This window comes from Natator depressus, chromosome 6, assembly GCF_965152275.1.
Source record: "Natator depressus isolate rNatDep1 chromosome 6, rNatDep2.hap1, whole genome shotgun sequence".
Lineage (NCBI taxonomy): Eukaryota > Metazoa > Chordata > Testudines > Cheloniidae > Natator > Natator depressus.
The window spans coordinates 62,274,970-62,300,892 of NC_134239.1; the positions used below are offsets into that span (position 1 = coordinate 62,274,970).

The following is a 25,923-nucleotide window of genomic DNA, read 5'->3' on the forward strand; positions in this document are numbered from 1 at the left end:
ATCAGTCCAACCAAGTTTCAGCCCTGTGGTTGTGGTTGTCCTAGTTTGGCAACGTGGCTCTTTCTGGAGTTGCAGTGCATTTGGTGTCTCTGCTCTTAATTGCACAAATGCTCTGCCTCTCTCTGGATGGGGTGGATGGAAACACAAGGAAACTTCTCCAGTGTGCCATCGTATCCTTTGCTCATACATTTTGTGGAATTCATTGGTTTCCATATGCCCATAAATCAATAAAAGGAAGCTCAGGTAGAGCTGTGGTCTTGAGCTAAGAAAGTGCCACAAATGACAGGGAATTGTGCTGGCACCGTGTCCTCAGACCTTCAGTGTGCACAGAGTAAGTTCATGTTATATCCACCTTTTTCTCAAACACTTTGTTACTGTTTCATGCAGATATTTCATTGCTATGCTTCATAAATGTGGTGTATTGGCTTTGAGAAATAGCTATCATTGTCTGTCTGTAATATGGAGTTCTGAGACAGTCATTTTTCCTCACATAAATTAACTCCTTTTGTTCCATCAGACCTCTTTATTTTTTTTTAAAAAAAGGGCATTTTACTCTGCATAAACATGAAAAGTTGAATATAAAGTATTGTTTCAGCAGCAGGAATTTATCAAGTAATTTTAGCATGCAAATTACATTAGCAAAAGTAGATAGCATTTGTCAAGTTGGATTGAGAAGTTTACTAATAACTAACTAAATGTTCAGAAAAGTAAATCTTATTGATATGACATTTAATCAACCACACACAAAAACTACATTAATAGAACACTGAGGTTGCAAAGTCAAGCACTTGAAGGTTAAGAAATGTCAGAAATAAGGTTGTCTTAATTTGGTAGCCATATGCTTACATCTTGTGATCAAGTAATTAAAGCCTAGATAGCACAGGAACTCTTAATTCTGGCATTTCCTAACTTTTGGATGCTTGACTTTGCAACCTCAGTGTTCTTTTAATGTAGATTTTTATGTATAATTTTCTCGGTTTTAAAAAAGCAAACTGGAAAACGTGAAATTCCATCTCTGTAACATAATATTGAGACACCTGCATAGCTGATCATCAGGGTTTGAACCTTTTAGATCTACTATGTATCTGCCACTTGAACTAATGAAGTTACTGATAGCAGTAAAAAGTTGTCATCTTCTGTGGACCTGAAATAGAGGGGAATCATGTTTTGCAAGTGGGTTTTAAATTCACTTCCTGACTGCAGAAGGAGGGGGAGACTCTAGAGTCTTGAGTTACATTCCAGTCTTTCTAGGGAAGTGCTCTCTGGTATGCACAGGCTCTTCTGCCCTTCCCCCCGCCCCCTCAAGGTTGATCCTTCCCTTCTGCTGTCCCCTCCAAACTGTCCTGCTTCGTCCTCACCTCTTCTGTGATTCCACATTCCATTCCTATTCTCACCTAGCCAGTCCCAATCGCCGCTTGTCATCCCAGTCTCTTTACGCAGCCACTCTGTGTTCCCTCCCATCCCCAGCTTATTTCCCACTCTCCTTTCCCAGTCTTCCTACTCTGGATGTTTGTACCAGTCTCCCCCCCATGTTCTAGATGGGTAGGGTAGGGAGACCAGGAAAAGAATTAGAGCAGAAGCTGGGATTGGGAGGGAACACTGAGAATTAGTTGGGCAAGGAAACTGGGAAGTGGGGAGAGCAAGGCTGGAACTGTCTCCTTGTCCAGCCATTACCAGTTTCACTCTCCCTCCTTCCGTGTTCCAGTCAGTGTCCTTCTGCTTAGCCCTCTTGACCACTTTGCAGTTGTCAGGCAGCTCCCTCTTCCATGTTTCCTTGGCACCAGCAAGGGGAGGGTGGGAGGGTCATCCAGAGCACAGAAGAGACAGTTCTACTGTTTTCAGTTTTGGTGCCTCACCTGGCCCTAGCCCACAGTGACCAGAAGTTTCAGGGAATGTCCTAGTGATAGTGAGCCCCTATTGCCCTGGGTTGGAACAGGCTCATTCCATCTGTGGGGATGGCATATACACAGTTTGGTCACTTGTAGGAGCAGTATGGGAATGGAGTATGTTCAAAGCATATGGAGATTTTAGTTGCTAACTCTAATGACCACATGCTACTTAAGATTTATCAAAGGTTGTAACTTGGCCAAATGTGACAGATTTTTGCTGGAACAGCAAAAGGCACGTCCATGGCACTAAAGCCCACTCCTTGCCAAATTTCAAGTCCCTGTTCCAAAATGTTCAGGGATTAAAGCTGCTTAAACCTTCCTAAGAATATTTTTTAACTGGACAAAATGCATTTTCCCCTAACCTCATTCTCAGAAACAGTCAGATGTTTTGGCTGAATCATTTCATTCAAAACCAAATCAAAACAAAACAAAAAATACACCTCAGCCTGGCATGGAAAATTTCAGCCCAGATAGTTTGGCAGAGATTATGAGCAACTGAAAACAGGGCTGTATAATGGGAAGTTATTGGGCAACCTGAGGTGGTGGTGATGGTGGTACTAGCTCCACCTATGATAAACATTGGCCATTAAACACATGATATTTTGTGTAGCTGTTATATGTTAGGTTAAAGTTGCAACTCTCTGAACACATAGAAATGGTACAGATGGGAATGTTGGATGAGGCCTGGGCTTGGAACTGGCATAGGATTGCTGCTGAGCTTCCTGGTCAGTTTTTAAGATGCTTCGGTAAAATGACAGGAGCAGTAGCAGGATGTACATAGCTTCTCTTCCAACCTGGCTTCTCAATGTACGTGTCTGGTGTGACAGGGTCGGCCAGATGGCTATAGGAGAGTAATAGAAGGCAGATATATTAGCCCCAGGCTAAGTAGGTCCCTTTTCCCTGGGTAAGGTAACAGGGAAGGTTTCAGAACAATCAGGAACCTTCTGGAAACAATTAAGACAGGCTGATTAGAACACCTGCAGCCAATCAAGAAGCTGCTAGAATCAATTAAGACAGGTTAATCAGGGCACCTGGGTTTTAAAAAGGAGCTCACTTCAGTTTGTGGTGTGCGTGTGAGGAACTGGGAGCAAGAGGCACTAGGAGCTGAGAGTGAGAACGCGGATTGTTGGAGGACTGAGGTGTACAAGCATTATCAGACACCAGGAGGAAGGTCCTATGGTGAGAATAAAGAAGGTGTTGGGAGGAGGCCATAGGGAAGTAGCCCAGGGAGTTGTAGCTGTCGCACAGCTGTTCCAGGAGGCACTGTAGACAGCTGCATTCCACAGGGCCCTGGGCTGGAACCTGGAGTAGAGGGCGGGCCTGGATTCCCCCCAAATCCTCCCAACTCCTGGTCAGACATAGGAGGAGTCGACCTGGACTGTGAATTCAGAAACACGGCCAAGCTGAGGGCTGCCGTGAATCTCCAAGGCAAGCAAATCCGCCAATAAGCGCAAGACCCACCAAGGTGGAGCAGGAACTTTGTCACACTGGCTTTTTGGGGTCTTGCTGTCCTTCCTTCTCCCTCCCAGCTCAGGGCTGGTTGGAGATATGCAGGAAGTGCACTGTAGAGTTTTGCATGTCTAGTTGCATGGCAGCCAGTTGACCTTCTAGGTCCCTCTCTCCAGGGCTCCAGAAAGAAAAGCCCTCCCGTCAGCCTCTCAGGAAGCCCAGATGAGCCCACACCAGCTGGAGGAGATGGGGGAGAGAATCTTGGGCTCCATCCTCCTCTCCCCAGCCTGGAGGTAGGGCGAGATAAAATTCCTTGTGGAGAATGAGAGGGATTATGTAAAAGAGACCAGGTGCTCGTGAGGAAAGAATTAACAGTGAGAGTCTCTGTTGAAAGCAGTGCACAGAACCACTATGTGGAAGCTATATCTCTGAAAGCTTACTGTTGTCATTACCTCCCAGCTGTCCCTGTTTCACGTGTCCACTTGTCAGTGTGCTGCCCCTACCTCAGCCACCTTCCCTGGGAAGTTCCCCTTAAGAACTTTGTTACACTTGTAGATCACAGAGACAGGCTGGACTATGGAGCTCAATAGAACCAGGACTTGCACCATAGTGACTGCTCATACAGTGTAAGTGAGGGAAAATGGAAGATTGTTGGCTGCTTTTGTGCACTTCAGAGAAAGTAGCCTTGGCTTCAGAGGAAGAATTGTCTCCATCTCGCTTCTCATTAGTAGTACTTAGCCAGTCATAGTCAACATGATTTTACTTTGCAACCAACCAATATATATGATGAAATGTATTAATCATATCACTGATCCAGCAGCACAATGAAATTCGAATTGTCAGTCCTTATCTTCTAGGTGTTTAGGTCAGGATGTCTAAAAATGACTTAAAGCTCTAGCAGTAGGACCGTTGCCGACAACTCCATTCCTCAGGGATTGGAACTTCCTACCATGAGGTAAAACATGACAGCTTTCTTGGGAACTAGTCTGGGACTGTGGAACAAACTAATATTTAAAGAGATGACTAAGGGAGAATATGATAGAGGTCTATAAAATCATGAGTGGTATAGAGAAAGTAAATAAGGAAGTGTTATTTACTCATAATACAAGAACAAGGGGCCACAGCATGAAATTAATAGGTAGCAGGTTTAAAACAAACACAAGAAAGTATTTTTTCATGCAACGCACTGTCAACCTGTGGAACTCCTTGCCAGAGGGTGTTGTGAAGGCCAATACTATAACAGCGTTCAAAAGGGAGCTAGATAGATTCATGGAAGATAGGTCCATCAGTGGCTATTAGCCATTGGTGTCCCTAGCCTCTGTTAGCCATAAGCTGGGATTGGGTGACAAGGCATGGATCACTTGATGATAACCCGTCTGTTCATTCCCTTTGGGGCACCTGCCATTGGCCGCTGTCAGAGGACAGTATACTGGGCTTGATGGACCTTTGGTCTGACACAGTATGGCTGTTCTTACGTTCTTAAAACTCAGGACTATCACAGCTAGAAGTATCTGAAAAATGCAGTTTCAGTCAACCTGAAACTGCAAATTTTTGTCAAGCTTGCTGAATAGTTTCAACCAAACCAAAAAAATCAAAATGTTTTGGAAATGTCCAAACCAAACACTTCAGTTTGACACAACTCAAAACTTTTCATTTGGATTTCAGGCATTTTTAACAAAAGCAAACGAGGACTAAATTTCACAAAATATCTGGAAGAGGTGTCCTCCTTATGCCTTTTAGCCCAGTGGTTAGGGCACTCACCTGGAGTGTGGGAGACCCAGATTCAATTCCCTTCTTTGTGAGAGAGAATTTGAGCTTGGGTCTCCCATGTTGCAGGAGAGTGCCCTGTCTCCTGGGCTATGATGGGATATTCTGTAATGGAGTTTTCTCCATTTTGCCTGGTGAAGCAATTACACTTCGTATAAATAAGTAATCATTGGAGCAGGTTTTTATCTTGGGTCTCCTACATCCTTGGCGAGTTCACTGTTCATCACTGGATCAAGGAAAGAGTAAAAATGATTCTGCAGTCTGGTGGTTAGCTCACTCAACAAGTATATAGAAGACCCAAGTTCAAGTCTCTGCATTAATGACTATTTATTTATACAAAGTGGAATGACTTCAACAGGTGAAATGGAGAAAGCTGCATAACAGAATATCCCATGACAGCCCACTCTCCTTCAATGTTGGAGACCCAAATTCACATCATCAGAAGGGGGAGTTGAATTTGGGTTTCCCACATCCCCTCTGAGTGCCCTAGCCACCCAGTTAAAAGTTAAAGGAGAGCATCATACACCTCTTTTTCCTCTTCCAGCAGTTTTGTGAATCCAGTTTTCCTTTGCTTTTGTTAAAATGCCCACTACCAAAATGAAAAATTGAGTTAGGTCAAAATGAAACTTTGTTTCAACCCGACCCAAATATTTCTGACTTTTTGATTCACCAAAAAGTTTTGGTTTTGGTTCAGAAACTTTCTGTAATTGCCAGAGAACCAAAATATTCATTTATTCACCCAGCCCTAATAACTTTTGTTCCAACTGATATGTGCACTTTGACCTGCCTTCTCCAATAGACATAACAAAGGAAAAACTAAATGAAATATAAGAGACAACAAGTCATACCAAATCACTACACTGAACAGATAATTCTCCCTGTAGGGAGATGACAGAGAAAACAATCCACACATGACAGATGTTAATAGTATCACTTAATACACTAGTGTGAGGGATTCAGATGTCACAGTGCTGAGTGTGGTATAAAAACCTTTATAGGATAGACATAAAATTTTACATGAAGTGTGAAAATGGGTCCTGACAACATCCTCAAGACACTTTTGATGAAAACAGGATTATCAGTAATGGTCAAACGCCAGTCCTAGTGAATTTCATTCAGTCCACTTAATTCCCCTTTCCATTTCAGCTGGATACAGTATCTTTTACTATGTGTTCAAAACTGTTGTGAAGTTTATGCTGTTCCCTTTCAAACAGCAGCTGTCTTCTACGTTGCCTTTAGTGGTAGGTGAAGTAATTCTTGTATGGAAACGCCCCAGTCCTGGGAACACTTACACATGTGAATATCTTTACACATGTGCATAGCCTCATTAAACTCTGTGACCACATTCATATATAAGTATTTGTAGGATTGGTGGAATAGCTTGAGAAATGTCTTGCAGTCCTTCAGAATGAAAGGAAAAATGTAAGAACTGTGAAAGGCAAGTTTCAGAAAACTGCCAGTTTGTAATCTTGTACATTAAGTGCAAAATCTTTACTGGAAATTTCATCTGGAAATATTATGAACTTTGTTTAACAGAACAGTCTTCTAATTTTTATAAACAGTGTGCGAAGGCTACTAAACTGTTAATTGTGTGGCTGCTACATTAAACAATGCTTGAGTTGGGGAAAAGTGCGCTATATAAACATAGAGAAAAATGTCAGGGTCAGGAAGTTATAAAAGTCTTACTGTTTTTCTTGTTTAGTAACTCAATTATTCATTTTTTCACTAGATTTCTTTGCTGGCTATTTCTTCAACCTTGGTCTTCTGATGCAATATCCTTTGAAATTATAATGGCTTTTAAGTGGGAGCATGAAGAAAACTGGCTTTGTAACAGAATTTGTATGTGAGCGGTGGTACAGATTACTATAAATAGCCATGACAACTTCTCATATGAATGGACATGTTACAGAAGATTCTGACAATGAAACAAAAAATGTGGAGCTTGCATCTCCTGAGGAACCTCAGAAGCACAGAGAGATGGCTGTTGATTGCCCTGGGGATTTGGGCTCCAGGATGATGCCAGTACGACGAAGTGCTCAACTTGAGCGGATTCGCCAGCAACAGGAGGACATGAGGCGCAGGCGAGAAGAAGAAGGAAAGAAACAAGAACTAGACCTTACTGCTTCAATGAGGCTTAAGAAACTAGCACAGATTCCTCCCAAAACTGGAATAGATAATCCTATGTTTGACACAGAAGAAGGAGTCATTCTGGAGAGTCCTCATTATGCTGTGAAAATACTAGGTAGGTAAAAAGTATAAGCTAGAGGAAAAATACTTGTTTATCTGCAAATGCTGTTTTAGGCCAGAAAACATTAGCTGGTTAGGCTTATGAGAGAGTTACAGCAATAAGACACAGTTTTCAACCTCTGTTGGTGGAAAGAAACACTTAAATTCCAGCCTGCAGTTTCCAGTAAAAGTTGAAGATAGTACAGATCCAACAAAATTCTGTTAGTGATGGAAATTTAATCGATAGTATAAATTATACATTTTAATTTTACTTTTTTTTTGTCCTCCTCATTTAAGGCCTGCTGGAAAATATTTTGGATTTGTCCGTGTCTGACTACCTTCAAATGTATATTTAAGTTACAGCTCCTAATGGAGTTGTAGTAAACAATTGATTGCTGGAGTATACATTCATGACCATTAATTAGACACACATTCCAAACCAATTTTTAATGTCTGGGTAGTATTCCAGTTACAGGACCGCCTCCTCTTTCTCAGAGTGGAATCTCGTGATTCTTTCACTCTTCTGTTGGGCTCAGGTATACTACCCCATGATCGCTTGTCACCCTGCAGGCCTGAATGGGTTTTAGGCCCCTGTGTTTGTTCACTTCAGCAATCTGTGACCAATTATATTGACCCAACAGCCTTCTTAAGTTTTATTTAGCAGTTGGATCAAAGCATTAGAAAACAAATGTTTTAAAGCAACAGTCTACATGCATATTTAGTCTTATCAGTTATGTTTCATTACAAAAAAAAATTGTTACCCTCTTAAATGACAGTAACAGAAGTGACCCAACTCTCATTCTCCTTGAAGGCCAAGAAGTCACAGCTAACAGCATGCCCTGCTGTTCTTGATCTTCCCCTTTTCTTTCTGTATGTCCCCTCTCTCTCACACAAACTGTGTTTTAGGGAAGATCTCACTTTCCATGTAGGTGTTTGAGCCCAAATACCATACTGCTCAATAGTGTCTGTGTTCAGGGTCCATCCAATATGTTTCCTGGTGCCTCAGACTGGTTTTTTCCAGTCAACCTGGGCATCTACAATGCCTATCCAGGAGAATACATCTTTGATAGCTGCCCCATTGTTTGGGCAGTTGGACTCATGGAGACTCATTGGGTTGTAATCATTGAATTTATAACACTCTCCCCTGTGGTGACAGTGTTGAAAACTATATGAGATTCCTTCAGCCTCCTTTGTTAGTCTAGCATATAGCCTTAGAAGTCAAACACACAAATTCCATTTTAGACACATCAAAGTATGTTGTTAATGCAGACAGGGTCATATTTCATGACAGTAAATCATTTTATTTTAACATTTCAAGCATAATCCTGTTGGTAATCTGTATTCTTAATTCACATAATTCTATAGTTTGAGAGTCACACTGTTACAACTGGACAGGAAGACGTGTAAATAGTATGCTGAATTAATATAACTGTGCAGCTAATGCTCACTTTCAGTTGTTTCAGTTATAAATTTCTTTCAGATTGTTCAGAATCTTTCATTTTCAAAAGGAGAGCCACGGTGAACATAAAATAAGATGAATGTGGAAAAGGAAGTAGTATCTGCTCATTGACAATGCAAAATTATTAGTCGAATTGATTCTTTACCGCAACAGCTCCTTAACTCTTTATTGTATTCAGAGAAAACACTACACCCCCAAAAAGCTGACTTTGATTAAAGTGACCATATCTTGGTTGTTAGAGGCCCTCCCCCTGTCTCCCAATAAGGTTAGCAAAAACTGGTATCCTTTTGTTTTTCTCTCGTCATCACCACTCCCAAGCGTCCTGCGTTCTTACTGAACCCTTTCTAGCCCACGACATGTGGTCACTTATGTGCAGCCAGATACCTCTGGTTCAAATGCTGATGTGCTGAGCTTTCGTAGGCTCTGCATAAGTAAATTTTTTAACTCTTGTCTGTGTAACTTTCTAATGAAAGTTGTCTTTTTAAATTAGTGGATGAAAAAAGTTACTTTTTGTAGATTGCTGAAATATTTTATTAGCTTTTAAACTAAACAGTGCAAACATAGTTAACAAGTGATAAGTAAAAATAAATTTAATTCCAGAACTAAACAGTTAAACTTTTTTATATAACTATTCCCTGTCTTTCTTCTGTTGGGCAGAAAGTTTTTGTTTGCATTAAAGGGTTTGTCCGCTAGTTCTATTAGTTGTAGGCGTTTTCCCAGCCAGAAAGGTAATTAGGAGTTTGTGGCAATCTAGTTGGTAAAGATTAACCTTGTGTTTAAAGAAAAAATGCTTCTGGGACCAATATAATAGACTCTTGTCCCTTTAAATCAGGTGCAGAGATTCTCTTACATGGTGTACAGTACCACTCTTTCCCTCTTTGCTCATATTTATGAACAGAGAAAAGAAAATAATCCTGAACATCTACAACTGAGCTATTTCCCACCAACTCAAACAGCAAAGCCAAAAGGGATGTTGCCGCCTTGCATATCAAGTGCTACCTGGATCTCTGGTTAGGTCCTCAGAGTAGTCTGGCTAGATATTCAGGATATGTCCATCTCTGGCAATTTTATAATCCCTTATGAACTGTAAAGTGGGGGATCCATAGGATACCAGTCTAACTCATTCACATCTTCCAAACTCTGCACTGCAGCCATCATTCTGGTCAAGAGATTCCTTTCAGAACAAGTTTATTCTTAATTAGATGCAGAGGTTGCTATTGAACAGTATAAGGAGACAGAAGATCAATTGTTCATTCAATTGGATATCAAGAGCAGAAATTGCTATTTCTTTGAGATGCAGACAGGATTTAATTGTAGTGATTTTAGACTGGTGTAGCAATTTGCAGTTTCTGCTTGGAGAAAGGGAAATTAGCTTTAAGCTATTTGGATGTTTTTGTCAGAAATGCACATCCATTGGAAGTTATCCCTTATGTAATGTGCTATGGATTTGGAAGCATTTCTTTATTGCAATACAATGGCAATTTGAATATCTGCCAGTCAGTAACCACATATAATAGGAAGAGGCCTATAGTTTCTGTTAGGAAAGTGACAGTCCCACGTAGTACAGTAACTCCTCACTTATCGTTGTAGTTGTGTTCCTGAAAAATGCGACACTAAGTGAAACTATGTTAAGCGAATCCAGCTTCCCCATAAGAATGAATGTAAATGGGGCGGGGGGGGGGGGTGTTAGGTTCCAGGGAAAAAAAATTTTGCCATACACTTTACTACAGTACTGTAGTTGGGAAGTACCCCGCCTTACCCCACACAGGCACAGCCCACTGGCACTGGAGACAATGAGGCAGGCAAGGAGGCTGAAGGTGCTTCAGGCTAGGAGAAGCACGTTGCACAGCAGCAGCTTCCCCTACTCTGCAAGCACCAGGGATGGGGGGCTCAACCCTCGGCCCGCCCACTCCACTCCTTCCCCCAAGCCCCCACCTTTAACCCCCTTCTTCTTCCTCCCCTCCTCCCCCTTTACTCCACACGCCACGTCCTCACTCCTCTTTCCCCCCCCCCCCGCCTCCTACCCGCAGCAATCAGCTGGCTTGCGGCGTTCAGGACGGAGGGGGGAGGAGCAAGGACATGGCCGGCAGGCTCCCCCTGCCTCCTGAACACCACAAGCCAGCTGATTGCTGTGGGCAGGAGGCGGGGGCGGGAGGGGTGGGCATGCTGCGTCCTTGCTCCTGCCCACGGCAGTCAGCTGGCTTGCGATGTTCAGGGGCAGGAAGGAGTGGGGAGGAGCGAGGACTCGGCATGCAGCCTTCCCCCGCCCTCCTCCCCACCCCAGCTAGCACAGCTGTATCGTGGAGGAGGAAGACTCTCTGATTATAATGCAGCGGGGACAAGAGCAGGACCAGCAGGAAAGGAAAGGAAAAGTAGACTGCAACTGGAATTGGGGGGACAGGGAGGAGAAGAGATACAGTAACTGAGTTGCAAGGGAGAGACTGGGACTGGCTAGGAAGGAGACTGAGAGCTGGGTGGTAGTTGAAGGCAGATTGCAACTCATTGGGCTAGGAGACTAGAACTGGGAGCTTGGGGGAAAGGGGAAGCTCGGACTGAGGTTGAGCAATAGGCTGGTAGCTGGTGAGAGAAATGGGAAGGGTCATACTAAGATTGGATGAAGAGTTGGGATAGAACTGGTATTCAGTGGGCAGAGAGACTGGGACAGGAAGGCGTGAAGGACTGAGATTGGATGAGGAGCCCAGTGAAGGGAGAGGGACTGGAAACCAACCAGTGGGGGGAGGGGGGGAGAGATCAGATGAGGCTCTAGGAGGAGGAATCTGGGGGCAAGGAGACGGGGGGGACAAGAAGTTGGAGTGGGAGGGAGGGGACTGGGAGCCAGGGGAATTTGGACTTCGACAGCTAGGCTGGAGGGGGAATAAACTGTCTGTCTGGGCTAGGGGTACTGGGACTATGATGAACCTGTGGAGGAGTGGCGATTGGGACTGGGACAAGGATCTGGGGAGGAAAAGAGAGAGAACTAGGACCCATTAGAGGAAATGGAGCAGAGGGGTCAGGGTTGGAGGAAACAGGCAGAAGAGTTTGTGCCCACAAGAGCACACTTGCTTCCAGTGGCTGGAATGGAGCCCAAGTATCCTAAGTCTCACTTTCTTCTGCTGTCATCAAATGTTTGTGAAATCCTCTGGTTAAGTGTCTCATCTCATTCTAGCGCTTGTCCACTGGAGCAGTGTTTCTCAAAGACCAGTCCATGGACCAGCGGAGGCAGCAAGCCAGTCCCTGGTATCAAAAAGGTTGAGATACTCACTAGAGCACTAGGATATCATAGTGATAAGTGCTCTAGAAAAGCAGGGTTTGAATAGTGTTCAGTAAATAAGGCCTAGGACCAGACATTGAACAGAATAAAAGAAAATATTGATTAGTTGCTCATTAATTGAGCACAATCTTGTGCACTGAAAGAGGTGGGGTCTTGTGGAAAATAGTGTGATCATATCATTAAAGACTATCAGAGTGCACACATACAAAGGGGCTGAATCAAGGTTGCACAGGCAACTGTTTCATCCTGATCTGAAGGAATGACAACATGTTAGTAGCTGCATATGGTTAATACCCAGTGTAGGATGACATTGAGGTCACGGGTCAAATCTGAGGTGCTAGTGGAACTACTACTACTGCTATTACTACTGTTCTTCTACGGGAACAAAGGGTCGGAATAAATGGTAAATTTTCAGAATGGAGAGGGGTAACTAGTGGTGTTCCCCAAGGCTCAGTCCTAGGACAAATCCGATTCAACTTATTCATAAATGATCTGGAGAAAGGGGTAAACAGTGAGGTGGCAAAGTTTGCAGAGGATACTAAACTGCTCAGAATAGTTAGGACCAAAGCAGACTGTGAAGAACTTCAAAAAGATCTCACAAAGCTAAGTGATTGGGCAACAAAATGGCAAATGAAATTTAATGTGGATAAATGTAAAGTAATGCACATTGGAAAAAATAACCTCAACTATACATACAATATGATGGGGGCTAATTTAGCTACAACTAATCAGGAGAAAGATCTTGGAGTCATCGTGGATAGTTCTCTGAAGACATCCACTTAGTGTGCAGCGGCAGTCAAAAAAGCAAATGGGATGTTAGGAATCATTAAAAAAGGGATAGAGAATAAGATGGAGAATATCTTATTGCCCTTATATAAATACATGGTACGCCCACATCTTGAATACTGCGTACAGATGTGGTCCCCTCATCTCAAAAAAAGATACACTGGCATTGAAAAAGGTTTCAGAAAAGGGCAACTAAAATGATTAGGGGTTTGGAACGGGTCTCATATGAGGAGAGATTAAAGAGGCTAGGACTTTTCAGCTTGGAAAAGAGGCGACTAAGGGGGGGGATATGATAGAGGTATATAAAATCATGAATGGTGTGGAGAAAGTGAATAAGGAAAAGTTATTTACTTGTTCCCATAATATAAGAACTAGGGGCTACCAAATGAAATTAATGGGCAGCAAGTTTAAAACAAGTAAAAAGGAAGTTCTTCTTCACTCAGTGCACAGTAAACCTGTGGAACTCCTTGCCTGAGAAGGTTGTGAAGACTAGGACTATAACAGGGTTTAAAAGAGAACTGGATAAATTCATGGAGGTTAAGTCCATGAATGGCTATCAGCCAGGCTGGGTAGGAATGGTGTCCCTAGCCTCTGTTTGTCAGAGGGTGGAGATGGATGGCAGGAGAGAGATCACTTGATCATTACCTGTTAGATTCACTCCCTCTGGGGCACCTGGCATTGGCTACTGTTGGTAGACAGGATACTGGGTTGGATGGACCTTTGGTCTGACCCAGTATGGCCATTCTTATGTTTTTATGTACTGCAAATCTAAGGAAAACTGCATTTCAGATTAAATTGTGTGACCTTTAACTCTGTAATAGTCAGAGGAACCACTAATACAGCTAGAATCTCCAAGTTGTAATATAATGGAGAAGACAAGAAAGTAACCCACAAAAAGGCTCTACAACAATTATGCTGTCCTTTCCTAGGGCTTTAACTTGTATGCATGTCCTTTTCCCCCACATTCTGGATTCATCTAAGAACTGACAGTTTTGCTGAACTTCAAAATAAGACTGTGTCATTCTGAAAGCTGTCTCCCCTGTTTAGCTTAGTGAGTGAAGAAAAAGCTAGTTTAAGAATACATTTAAAAAAAAAATCAAATATGATGGGGGAGTGTGGGAGTCCATTATGAGCAGTTCAGCTCTTTTGTTGAAAACATATTGAATGCCTTCCTTTCAGAGGCCATCATGCTAATTTTAATAATAAACAGCTTCAGTTGCCATGAGGTTCATAATCAATGATTTTTTAAAAAAGGAATTAGATGTGTTTAAAACTACAGCAACAGTTCTCAAACTTTGAGCAACCTGAGGACCCCCATTTTTATTTAAATTTTTTCACGGCCCCCCAAGCTGCCCACTCACCCCCAGGCCCCACACCCACTTCACTCTTTCCCCCTCGCCCCGCTCCACCCCTGCCCCACCTCTTCCCTCCCTCAAGCGCACCCTGTCCCCGCTGCTCCCCCTCCTTCCCATTGCCTCCTGCATGCTGCTGAACAGCTGCTCCCCCGCATGCAAAAGGCACTGAGAGGGAGGGGAAGGAGTTGATCAGGGGTCTGCAGATCCCAGTTTGAGAAACGCTGAACGACAGTATTACTTCATATCTGGTAATCTGCTAAGAATGCTACGTTATGCTGCTTGGCTTCTTCCTGTCTCAACCCTTGTTGTCCAGGAGTGGGTCACTATCATAAAAAGAAAAGGAGTACTTGTGGCACCTTAGAGACTAACCAATTTATTTGAGCATGAGCTTTTGAGCTACAGCTCACTTCACTTCACATCCGATGAAGTGAGCTGTAGCTCACGAAAGCTCATGCTCAAATAAATTGGCTAGTCTCTAAGGTGCCACAAGTACTCCTTTTCTTTTTGCGAATACAGACTAACATGGCTGTTACTCTGAAACCGGTCACTATCATGTAATTCTTAAAGAAGTATTACCAAAATCCTTAAATGATCATTATGGCTGTTTTTCATCAGGGTTAATATAGAAGAAAATATTAAACTGTTATCACTCAGTGACTAAAAATCTACAGGAACAGTGGATCAGTATTTTACAGGCTTTTTAAAAACCCTAATGAAACTCTGAACAAGTGCTAGGCACAAATAGCAATGCTGGCCCAATTAATATAAACTGTCCTCATTTTCCATTGTTGAAAATAATTTGTTTTATACTCTAATGCCTTTTAAGTGCCAGGTGACATACAGAGATTTAAGCAAAGGAATATATTTGGATTTTAACACTCTGATTAGAAAGCTCCATAGCTATTTCTTAACCCAGATGTCTAGGTACTGCAGAGGATTAATGAGAACTTGAGGTCCCAAAATAATACGAAATAAATTAATCTATTGACATAGATGATTTGCATAGATTAGCAATACATGTCTCAGTTAATATTGTCGCTCCTATCCATATTGCACTTTTGAGGTATATGCAGTATGTAACCTGTATTTAATATAACAAATGACCGCTATTATTTCCTTTCCCTCCTTTTCTAATCTGCTAACATGTCAAACTGCAACAGGAATCCTCCCCTGCAGTTGCATATTTCTTTTCTCCTGCCAGATTTTTGATTAATACACATGTTACATAGTGCTCAGACCTCTTCCCTGCCATTTCTTAAACTAGCAGGAAAGGCTGCAACTTTTCTCATAAACGGGGAATAAAACAAGGAGTATTTGGGTTCAGAAATAGTCTTTGATATATAATGGACCTGCAGTATCCAAAAGAAGCCTCACTTTCTCTGTGAGTAGAGATGGTTTACCTTTCTTTAAGTAGTATTTCTTAACTTTTTTTTGTCTTAAGAAAATATTTATAATTGAAAAATGTTCAAAGGTGGGAGTGGATGTAATAGACTGATCTCTCATTGGCGAAAGGTGGGGTAATGAACTGGAGCTTATTAGGTATACTGTACACAGATGTATCCCTTAATCTAGGATTCAGAAATATGAGTCTGGGAAAATATTAGTTTCCAGTGAGCTCATTATAGATTTTTATGTATATGACTGAAATACTTATTAATTGGGTAAATTGGGATGTACAGGCATCTATCTTTTAAAAGTCCCTGCCCTGTAGGAATACCTAATTCCACTCCCATTCCTCTTTTATCTTAATGAAGTCTCTCCCCATTTCCTTGATTGTTCCCTGTTACTTTCAAGTGTCTCATAGACAGTATAGAACTCTGGCCTTTAACACATATGCACGATCAGGGCAAAATAACTGCCGAAGGAGGACAGTGTGATGGACACATGGGGTGCAAGACTTTGTAGGGGGTTAGGAAGAAAACGGGAGATGGAAACAGTCAACTGTTGGTGGATTGGGTGGGGGAATGTAGAAGTAGCCAGGAAGTGGGCAGATGGGGGTACAGCTGTGCTCTGTATAGAGGGAGAATTTTTAGGTTTGTAAAGAGAAAAGGAACATTTAGAGAGAATAAATAGAAGTGGGAGGAAAAGTACATAATAGACAAAGAGAGTGAATGGAGAGTGGTGGAACGAAGTAAACTTGAAAGAGAAAACTATACAGTGTTTAGTTACATTTATTGTGTTTTTCTGGTTAGTATCCCACTGGCAGAATGTGAGTCAGATTGCTGAATGTAATTAGGTGTGTAACCAGGTTAATTGGACAGGTATTTCTAAAAAATTGCATGCTGGAGCACCTGAATTTTTCACTTTTCTGTGAGAGTCCAAATGTTTTAGTTCATCAGAACCAGTCATCATTTTGGTGATCTACATCACTTGTTTTACAAGGGGTTTGCCATCTGATAGTGCTCTGTTAGTGAATATTCTTGCCAGCTGATCTGGATGGAAAAGTAAAGAACAAACTTTAGATACCACTGTGGGAATGGGGATCAGGAGCATGGTTTTTTACATAGCTGCATCTATAGCTTTCTGCTGAGACACTGATTACCTTAGGATACCTTATTCCAATATACATTTGGCCTTGTGTATGAAATACCCAGTATTACTGTAACCTGACTATACTCCATGGTATGTCTCACGGGATGAGACTGGACAGCTGGTGCTGGACTCCAGTGCAGCTGCTGCAGCATACCCTTTCCCCCATTTCCCTGATGGTAAAGGGGACACTAAGGTCGTGAAAAGGGATAAAATGGTGACTGTACAATCAGGGAGTCTTCGATCTGTGCTTTGCAAAAAGAAGTGCCCCTTCCTCCAGGGATCTGCCTTTGCCTAATCCTAGACACTGCTCCTCAAGGTCCAAAGGTACAAAAGCGTGCCTCAGTTTCACACAGAGGACAGTTGCCTACATCTCCCCCAAAACACCTTCATCCAGGTCTACTGTCTCCATTCCATACTCAGTGTCACTCCATCTCCTTCCTCAGTGGTCTGGCTAAACAAAATATCATTGCAGCTCTACAAGACTTCAGAAGAGCTTTAGAAAAGCCACAAACTTAATTCCAACCCTTATGCAAGGCATTTCCCTGTTCTGTCTTCCTCTAATGCTAGAATAACTCACCCCGTCTCTCCCAAAAATGTCTTACCTTGTTTCTAAACCCAGCTTTCCCAGGAAGCCCAACAGGTCCACTCTGGTTCTGTGATGGATAAACACTCTAAGCAGCACACAGTGCCAGATGCTTTCTATAGCCTACAAGAGAGACTTGAACCCAGAATCCTCATCAGAATTTATGATGAAAGGGGCCTTTAAAGCATTTAGAGAGAGCAGAAACTACCGCTTTAGAAAGATGATTGAGCAATGGGCACATCTTACAAGCAAAAAAATATATATGCATGCACACATTGATGCCCAAGACCCTACTTACCAGACTGGGATCTGCCCTTCAAAGATTTACCAGGAGCACCAAGAGATGTGAAGTTAGAAAACCCCAAGAATGAAGAAATGCATGAGGCAGAAGATGACCAATGGGGAATAGTCAGAAATTCCCTGATCCTCAATCTGAAAAGAGGGAAGGCTTCTCCCACAGAGGCTTTTATAGTCTTAATCTGCCTTCATGTGGTTCAAATGCTGTTCAGATCACCCGTAGTTTAATTTGTGTTCAATATAGAATACTGCATTGTCACCTTCTTATTTATCCTTCTTCCAGCTTCAGTCCTCAGCTGCCTGCTAGAGAAAGTTGTTCTACTGGATTGGTTCCATTTTCTTTTGTAACACAGCTAATTAACTTCTTATAGTCACTCAAAATGAAAACATTAAGATTAGTTTTAAATACTGTATATTGAAATACCACACTCTTGCAACAGTCCTAAAATTCTACTTTCTGCTAAGAAATCTAAGCCTTTTAAACTCTCCCCAAAAAGCAAATTTAGTAAAGTATAAAAATGCAATGCTAAAATTTATTAGACCCTATTAAAATGTATGTCCCAAGTAGAATTCACAACCTAATAGGTAAAGCAATTTGTAGTCTGAATTTTCCTATTCTGACACACTAAAAACGTACAGAATTCAGTATGGTAAGAGGATTATTTTGTGCTGCTTCCTCTTCCCCTTGTCTTCAAACCTTTAAGTTCAGAATTGCTCCATATAATTTTTAATTTTGCTCCTGTCAGAAACACTCTGTAAAGAGGAAATGGCACAAATGTACCTAATACAAAAATAAAGCTTTTAATGCAAATATTGTAAATGTGTGAAGAAGATTGTATTTGAAATAGGGTTCTCTATTTATAAATATTCAATAAAGCATCTAGATTACTTTAGCAAAGCTGCTAACTTTTTCATATCATAAAAGAGGGAATATTTTACAATCTGTTATTAATGGGTTTTGATTATCAAACCCTTTCATAGCAACCCATTATTTTGGAGAAGCTAAAGAATGTGAGGAATGAATTGCTGCTGCGATCTGGAACTTATCTGCAAAGATTTTAATCAGCTTTTTTATTGCTCCTAATTACATTGATTTTTTTCCTTTTCTTTAGTTATGATCTGCTCTTCAGTGTGAGGTTTATTATTAGTGGACTAAATAATGAACAGTTGTGCATGCATCATTGCTCATTCAGTCAAGGTTGAACTGCTATCTTTTGTACAAATCTTAAAAGTTTAGAATGTGCATAACAAAATAAGCTTAACCTAACTCTCATCTTTTTTTTTTCCCCCCCCTCCCCCGTCCAGAAGTGGAGGAGCTGTTAGCTTCTCTTAGGTATATCCAACACACTTTGGTAGACCCCCAGAGCCAAGAGGATATCTCACTCATTTTACAACTTGTCCAAAATACTGATTTTCAGAATGCATTTAAGATACACAATGCTGTCACAGTGCACATGAACAAAGCCAGCCCTCCATATCCTCTTATCTCCAATGCACAGGAGCTAGCACAAGAGGTATGTATAGTATACATCTCAATGCTATATTTTGTAACTTGTAATTTGTATAATTAGAAATATATTCAGTTTTATCTGTGTATATCAAGCTTGTCTGAGTTATTAATAATCAAAGTTGAATTAAAATGGATCTTACTATATGAATAGTCACTGATTACTGCATCCACTTTTTCCAGAATTAAGCATTATATCCAGGAATGAAATAACTTTCAATTTTGGGTTAATAGCTCAGTTTTTCGTAGTAAGAAATTTAACAGCAAAAAAAAGTACAGTACTTAAGTGCAAAATATTACACCATTTAAGTGCAATGAAAGAAAGGGTGCTACAGTAATAATGGGAACATTTTTCATAGCTCTTCATATCCAGTATCTGTAGATATTGTTCACTTGCAATGGATTTGGCATTCTTCTGAGTTTTGAACAGTACTTCAGGGATACCCCTGAAAATGAATCGAAATGAAATCCATGAAGGAAGTAAACTTAACCATATTTAAAGTTCTTCAACTGTTTGAATCTTTAGGTCTTTGCATCTTGGGACTAAAGATTCTGTTGTATATAACTCAGTAGTTCAGTGTTGCTTGGCCATCTGGATTGGTGATATCGTCTATGCCAGTGGTTCCCAAACGTGTTCTGCCGCTTATGCAGGGAAAGCCCCTGGCGGGCTGGGCCGGTTTGTTTACCTACCATGTCCGCAGGTTTGGCCAATCGCAGCTCCCAGTGGCTGAAGTTTGCTGTTCCAGGCCAATGGGAGCTGCTGGAAGCGGCAGCCAGTATGTCCCTTGGCCCGCACCACTTCCAGCAGCTCCCTTTGGCCTGGAGCAGCAAACCGCAGCCACTGGGAGTCGCGATCGGCTGAACCTGCAGGCGCGGCAGGTAAACAAACCGTCCCGGCCCGCCAGGGGCTTTCCCTGCACAAGCAGCAGAACAAGTTTGGGAACCACTGGTCTATGCCTACCTTAACTACTGATTTAAAAGTGTCGCTTAAGATCAGACCGATTATTTTATCCTAATGGATCCCAGGTGACACAGGAGAAATGGATTTGCAGAGTTCCTATGGCTATCAGTCACCAAATAGCTTTCATTTCAAGGCATGGTCAGAAAGAGAGGCTTCCTGAAAACTCAGTTGAAAACTGCTTAGACTCCTAATCTAGTTTAAGAATGTAGGAGAGAGTTGAATTATCCCTATGCTAAAAGCCCAGTACATAAATTTAAAAGGGATGGTATGTATACTTGTTCCCCACTTCTCCTTTAGATCTTGGGGTTGCCAGGGACCAGTTCAGCCCCAAGCGCTGGTTAGAGCAGGTTGTTCCCCTCCCTCACCTTCTGATCCTGTAGTGATCAGGGAATAGTCAAGACATAAAACTTTACTGGTCATATCCCTTCCCATTCCTGGAATACCCCCCAGGTGTCCCAAAAGACTCCGTGCCAGGGTCTTTGCCAATTCTGCGACCTCCTGTTCTGGGCAAAGGACAAAAGAAATATTGTACAAAATAAGTAAGATTGAATTTATTGTGCTTTGAGAGAATAGAATATATTACATTCATTTGTTAGAAGTCCTTGCATTTAATGAAATATTTTTGGCTGTCATTAAGGGGCCTCATTGAGCAGAAATGATTTTTGCTAGCAGGATTTGTTAAAGGTCAGAACCAACAGACTGGAAAAATGCATATTTAGCCAATAAATGAATACTGCAATTGAGTGCAAGAAACTTCCAATTCAAATCACACTAAAGTAATTTAAATTTTGAGAGCCATTTTCACTGAGTCATGCCATTTAGGAACAAGTGAGCACCTGATATATTTCTTTGGGATTTTTTTAAAGTGACTCTCAAACTGCACTTGAACAGGAGTCTAGTGTAATTTTTTTTAGACGTTTTCTAGTTTTAGAAATCATATAATCATAGAATTGTAGGACTGGAAGGGACCTTGAGAGGTCATCTAGTTCAGTCCCCTGCTAGCAGGATTTGTTAAAGGTCAGATAGACCCAGCAGACTGGAAAAATGCAGATTTTCATTCCTTCTCTTCTTCCCCCCCCGTTAATGCAATTAACTACAACTTTTGGGTGTGAATCTTTCCCTCTTGGCCGCAGGTGAATTACTTGCATTTTTTGAGAGTATGAGGAAGAATATAGGACATTCATATTTTTTTGTTCACACATAATTTGAACACAAACTTTAAACCATTTTAGTCATAAAGATATGGCTAGTCTTTTAGGAGCTGTTTAGTAATTTTCTTTCTCTTCCCCACCCTTTGACTTAGCTTTACAGCATGGATGCTGGTTTGATCTCCCTCCTTTAATGTCTGTGTCTTCACTGCCTGATAACTGGGTACAAGCAGCTTTAGCATCCAGGTCCCCCCCTTTCTCTGTAAGAGCCTGGGTTGTTGAGGGAAAGCTAAATATCCTTATCCATAAGCACCACCAAATAGGCCTAAGCATCATAAGCTGTGGGAGACAGTGCTAGAAGATGAGTGGAAAACCATTTTCCAGAAGAAAGTGGAGAAGGTGCCTGACTTTGGGGATCTCTTCCAAATATTAATTGCAGGACAAATATGCCTGCAATTCCAACTAAGCAGCCACATAGAAGCCAGTATTTGTGGTGATATGCAACAGCCTGTGGATTTGTCCATAGGCAAGAAACCTGTCCTCAAATTGAGTTTCCTGTTCTTCCTTTCAAGGAATCCAGACTGTTTGTAGATATTCTTTATTCAGCCCTTAGTGCAGTTTCTGGGAAGAAAACCTCCTTTCCAGTTCTTGTTTTACTGTCCTGCAAGCCAAAACCTTCTTCCACATCCTTAATAAGAAAGTCACAGAGCCCTCTTAATGCAGGAAAACTTGTGTAGGCTCACCCTTCAAATGCCATTCTCCCACTTCCCTCCTTCCCTGTTTTAAATCCAACTTGAAACCTTTCAGGACCAAAAAAAACTGGGCAGAGCCAGTTCTGATTCTTTTTGGAGTGGGAGAAGAACATAAATGTGCAACTCCATTGTTCTGGAGGGTTAGGTTTTTGTATAACAGAAGGAGGTTGCAATTTATAGAGTTCTAGCTGCACAACTTCGAATTGTAGCAGCTGTGTGTGAATGTGCATTTTTTTATTAAAAAAAACATGCACAGGCAAGTAAAAAAACAAAACTTATTAATTCATTGTTAAAGTTAGAAATTTTAAATGGAAAAAAATCAAGAAATTGCTCTGGCACTCCGATTTCATCTGCCACGTTGTACATATTTTGGATTACTCTTCAAGCAGTTGAATGTATATTTTAACATACAGTATAGACAATATGGGTGAACTAAAATTGCTGTACGAACTTTGTTCGTGCTTCTTCATCTGTATTTTAAATTTGCAATCCTTAAAGAGTTCTAATGAATTATTGGCTTTATCTTTTAAAACATTTTAGAATTTTTTACATAACTGTACTATGCTAGTTTAGCAATTCAGCTGGAGTGTTTGTGGGAGAAAATGTGTAACTGATAAGCAGTCAGCAAAAACTTGTGATTTATCTATTTTTTTTAGGCACTTTAATTTAATTAAAAGGCTGAGTAAAGCATACAGGCTTAAGGAATTTATCTGGAGATTAACTCCCTAAACTAATTTGGTGCACTCTGACTCTTGAATAAAAATAGTGTTAAACATCAAATGTCATTACATTGGTTTAAAAGTCAGTTAAACTTGACAAAAATGGGGGCCAGGATTAGAGGAACATGATCTAAATGTTGATGCTGTAACAGCGTTTGATACAGCATTCAATACAGTTTATAATTTTTGGCATAGAAGAGCATCTAAAAGCACATTAGCAAGAACTGTCTCTCTAAACCTGGACTAGTTAAACTTAATTTGATCCTGCTTACACGGAATGAATTCTAAATGCTTCAGACTGAAAAGTTTTAATTTTTTTTGCAAGACCAGATGTATGTAAATAATGAAATTAGACCATTTTTAATGGGCTTAACTGAACACTTACTACTGTACTTATGTATAGGGCTCCTTGTTTGTCATGGAGGTCGCAGAAGTCAGATTCTATGACTTTCCGCTATCTTTGTGACTTCTGCGGGGGCGAGTGTGGCTGACTCCAGGGCCGCCCAAGCAGCTGTGTCTGGGACCACCTGTTCAGGTGGCCCCAGGGACAGCCACACTGGCCGCTGCTGGGGCGGCCCCAGGCAGCTGGCCCTGGGAATCATCTGAGCAGTTGTCCCAGGGTGGCTGGTGTGTCCGCTGCCATTGGCCCCCAGCAGTGGTTTCCGGGTGCCCGGAGTAGCCACTTCCCCGGGTGGCCCCTGGTGGTGGTGGTGCCCGGGCAGTGACCCCATTAAGATTTAGTTAAGCATATTTATATTATGTCCTGGACAGGTCATGGGCTGTGAATTTTTGTTTATTGCCCATGACCTGTCCATGACTTTTACTAAAAATACTGGTAACTAAATCATAGCCTTACTTAAGTAATATAAAAATGCACACATCCTATATTAAATAAGATTACATTAATATAGAAGTTAATATTAAAACTGAGTTGCTGGTTCTGTTATAAATAGGGCCCTATCAAATTCATGGTCTGTTTTGGTCAATTTCACAATCATAGGATTTTAAAAATTTCATTTCAGCTGTTTAAATCTGAAATTTCAGTGTTGTAATTGTAGGGGTCCTGACCCAAAAAGGAGTTGGGCCGGCATGGTTTGCAAGGTTCTTGTAGGTGGGGTTGCGGTACTGCTGTCCTTTGCGCTGCTACTGGCGACGGAGCTGCCATCAGAGCTGGGTGGCCGCAGAGTGGCTGCTCCTGGCCAGGAGTCCAGCTCTGAAGACAGAGCTGCTGCCAGCAGCAGCGCAGAAGTAAGGATGGCATGGTATGTTATTGCCACCTTTACTTCTGCGTTGCTGCCTTCAGAGCTGGGCCCTAGGTCAGCAGTCACCACTCTCTGGCCGCCCAGTTCTTAAGGCAGCAGTGGAGAAGTAAGGGTGGCATGGTGTTGTATTGCCACTCTTACCCTACTAGCAGCAGTGCAGAAGTGCTGCCTTCAGAGCTGGGCATCCAGCCAACAGCCCCGGCTGCCCAGCTCTGAAGGAAGAGCAGAAGTAAGGGTGGCAATCTTGTGACCCCTTAATATGACCTTGCAATCCCCCTGCAACTCCTTTTTGGGTCAGGACCTGCAATTTGAGAAACACTGGTCTCCCCTGTAAAATTTGTGTAGTATAGGGTGGAAGCACACAAAAGACCAGATTTCACTGTCCGTTATAAACTGTTCTTCAGATGACTCTCAAATTGTGGTATGTAATTTGGCATGCACATTCATGGCTCTGATGCAACTATTTGAGCTAAAATTAGATGTTTTGGTATTTTACATTTTCAAATTAATATCTTATAAACAAAACTTAATCTTTTTGGTAGAATTTGGTAGAATTTTTTTTAATATGGCAGACTTTTTGCAAAGCATTTACGGGGTAGAAGAATAATGTAGCAGATGGTGTGGATTTATTAACTACAAAACTAACCCACTGCAACAAAGAGGCCAGTGTAAAGTTACTGTTGCCATGTGCGCACAATAGATCACTAAACAAGATAGAGAATAAAGCTATACACAGAAAAGATTACTTCAGAACTGGTGGAGACTCCTGTGGCTTTACCAATTTAAAAATAAGAGGCAGTGCAGACTAGTGCCTTTTGTTTTAATTCTAGCTCTGCCATTGACTTGGTCTCTCATTTTTGGCAAGTCAACTCTGATGCTGAATCACAGTTACCCCATTTGTGAACAGTTGTTCACATCTGCAGAAGTTATTACAGACCATAGCATAGTAATCTGACACACTGTAAGATACACATGTTCTACATGCTATTATATCTGCCAGAATTAAATCTTCCCACAGATGTAATAAAGGTACTAAATATATAGAGAGGAGAAATGTAGTATTTCACCTGAATACATATAATGAAAGCATTTAAAGAACTATGAAACTATTCCAAATAGCAATCCAATTTGAATGAAGAAAAACACAATGCACGAAAAATGTCTCAATGGGCCAGGTTGGCAGGCATGGATACTTCAAAAAAGAAAAAGGGGGGCGGGAGGAAGAAATTTAATTTCTGACATTGCTTCCATAAAACCACTGTGTAGGAATCATGGCCATAAATCCTTTTTGAAGCAGTAATGTCTGTGGGTCTTCATATGGGGCAACAGAATAAATAGCTTGCCCCAACTAATGGTCCCCATTTCTGATTTCTGCCAGATGTAGCAGTATAGAAACCTGTCCATTCCATTTATGCATCATGCAGTAGCTTAGGAAGAAGTCTCATTCTTAAATAAACCAAACAAAAAAGTATATAATTGTAGGTAGTTCTTTGTATTAGGTATTTTTTGTTTTTTTATAAATTCCTTAGATTTAGAGGAGATGTCGGATCCAACTCTTACAATGGATTTGATGACAAAGAAACATGGTTTCAAGAGGTGCACCTTTTGCCTCACTAAATCTCCAGCCTCTGACAAGCATTCAGAATGTTGTCAGGCACTGCTGAGGCAAGGAATTGATTTGTGTGCTCGTCCTTCTCCAAAGGGGTCCAAAAGGATTGACAGATGAGGCTGCAGAATTTCTTAATGCAAAAACCTTCATCAGGCAAGGAAGAAATGGAGATCTCAAACAAGTACGGGTTCTGTGAAGTTGTTTGGGTGCAAAAATCTGTCGAGTCAAAACGGATGGAGAAGGGTTGCTCTCTGGAGAATACATCCTGTAAAGAAGGTTCCTCATGGCAACAGACTTTTGAAGATTCAAGCTCATCAGACAAAGCTGGCAGAAGTTCTTCTGGTTTCTGGC

General features: G+C 41.5%; 1 protein-coding gene across 3 annotated transcripts in view; it reads left to right on the forward strand.

Moving 5' to 3' along the window:
- The window catches only part of PALS1 (protein associated with LIN7 1, MAGUK p55 family member), a 142,715-nt gene that overhangs the window by 70,936 nt on the left and 45,856 nt on the right, over positions 1 to 25,923 (forward strand). For all 3 annotated transcript variants that reach the window (XM_074955497.1, XM_074955498.1, XM_074955499.1), the window contains exons 2-3: positions 6,835 to 7,347; positions 18,920 to 19,128. In XM_074955497.1, the coding sequence (XP_074811598.1) occupies positions 6,981 to 7,347; positions 18,920 to 19,128 (576 nt within the window). In that variant the 5' untranslated portion in view covers positions 6,835 to 6,980. The remainder of the gene's footprint in view (positions 1 to 6,834; positions 7,348 to 18,919; positions 19,129 to 25,923) is intronic.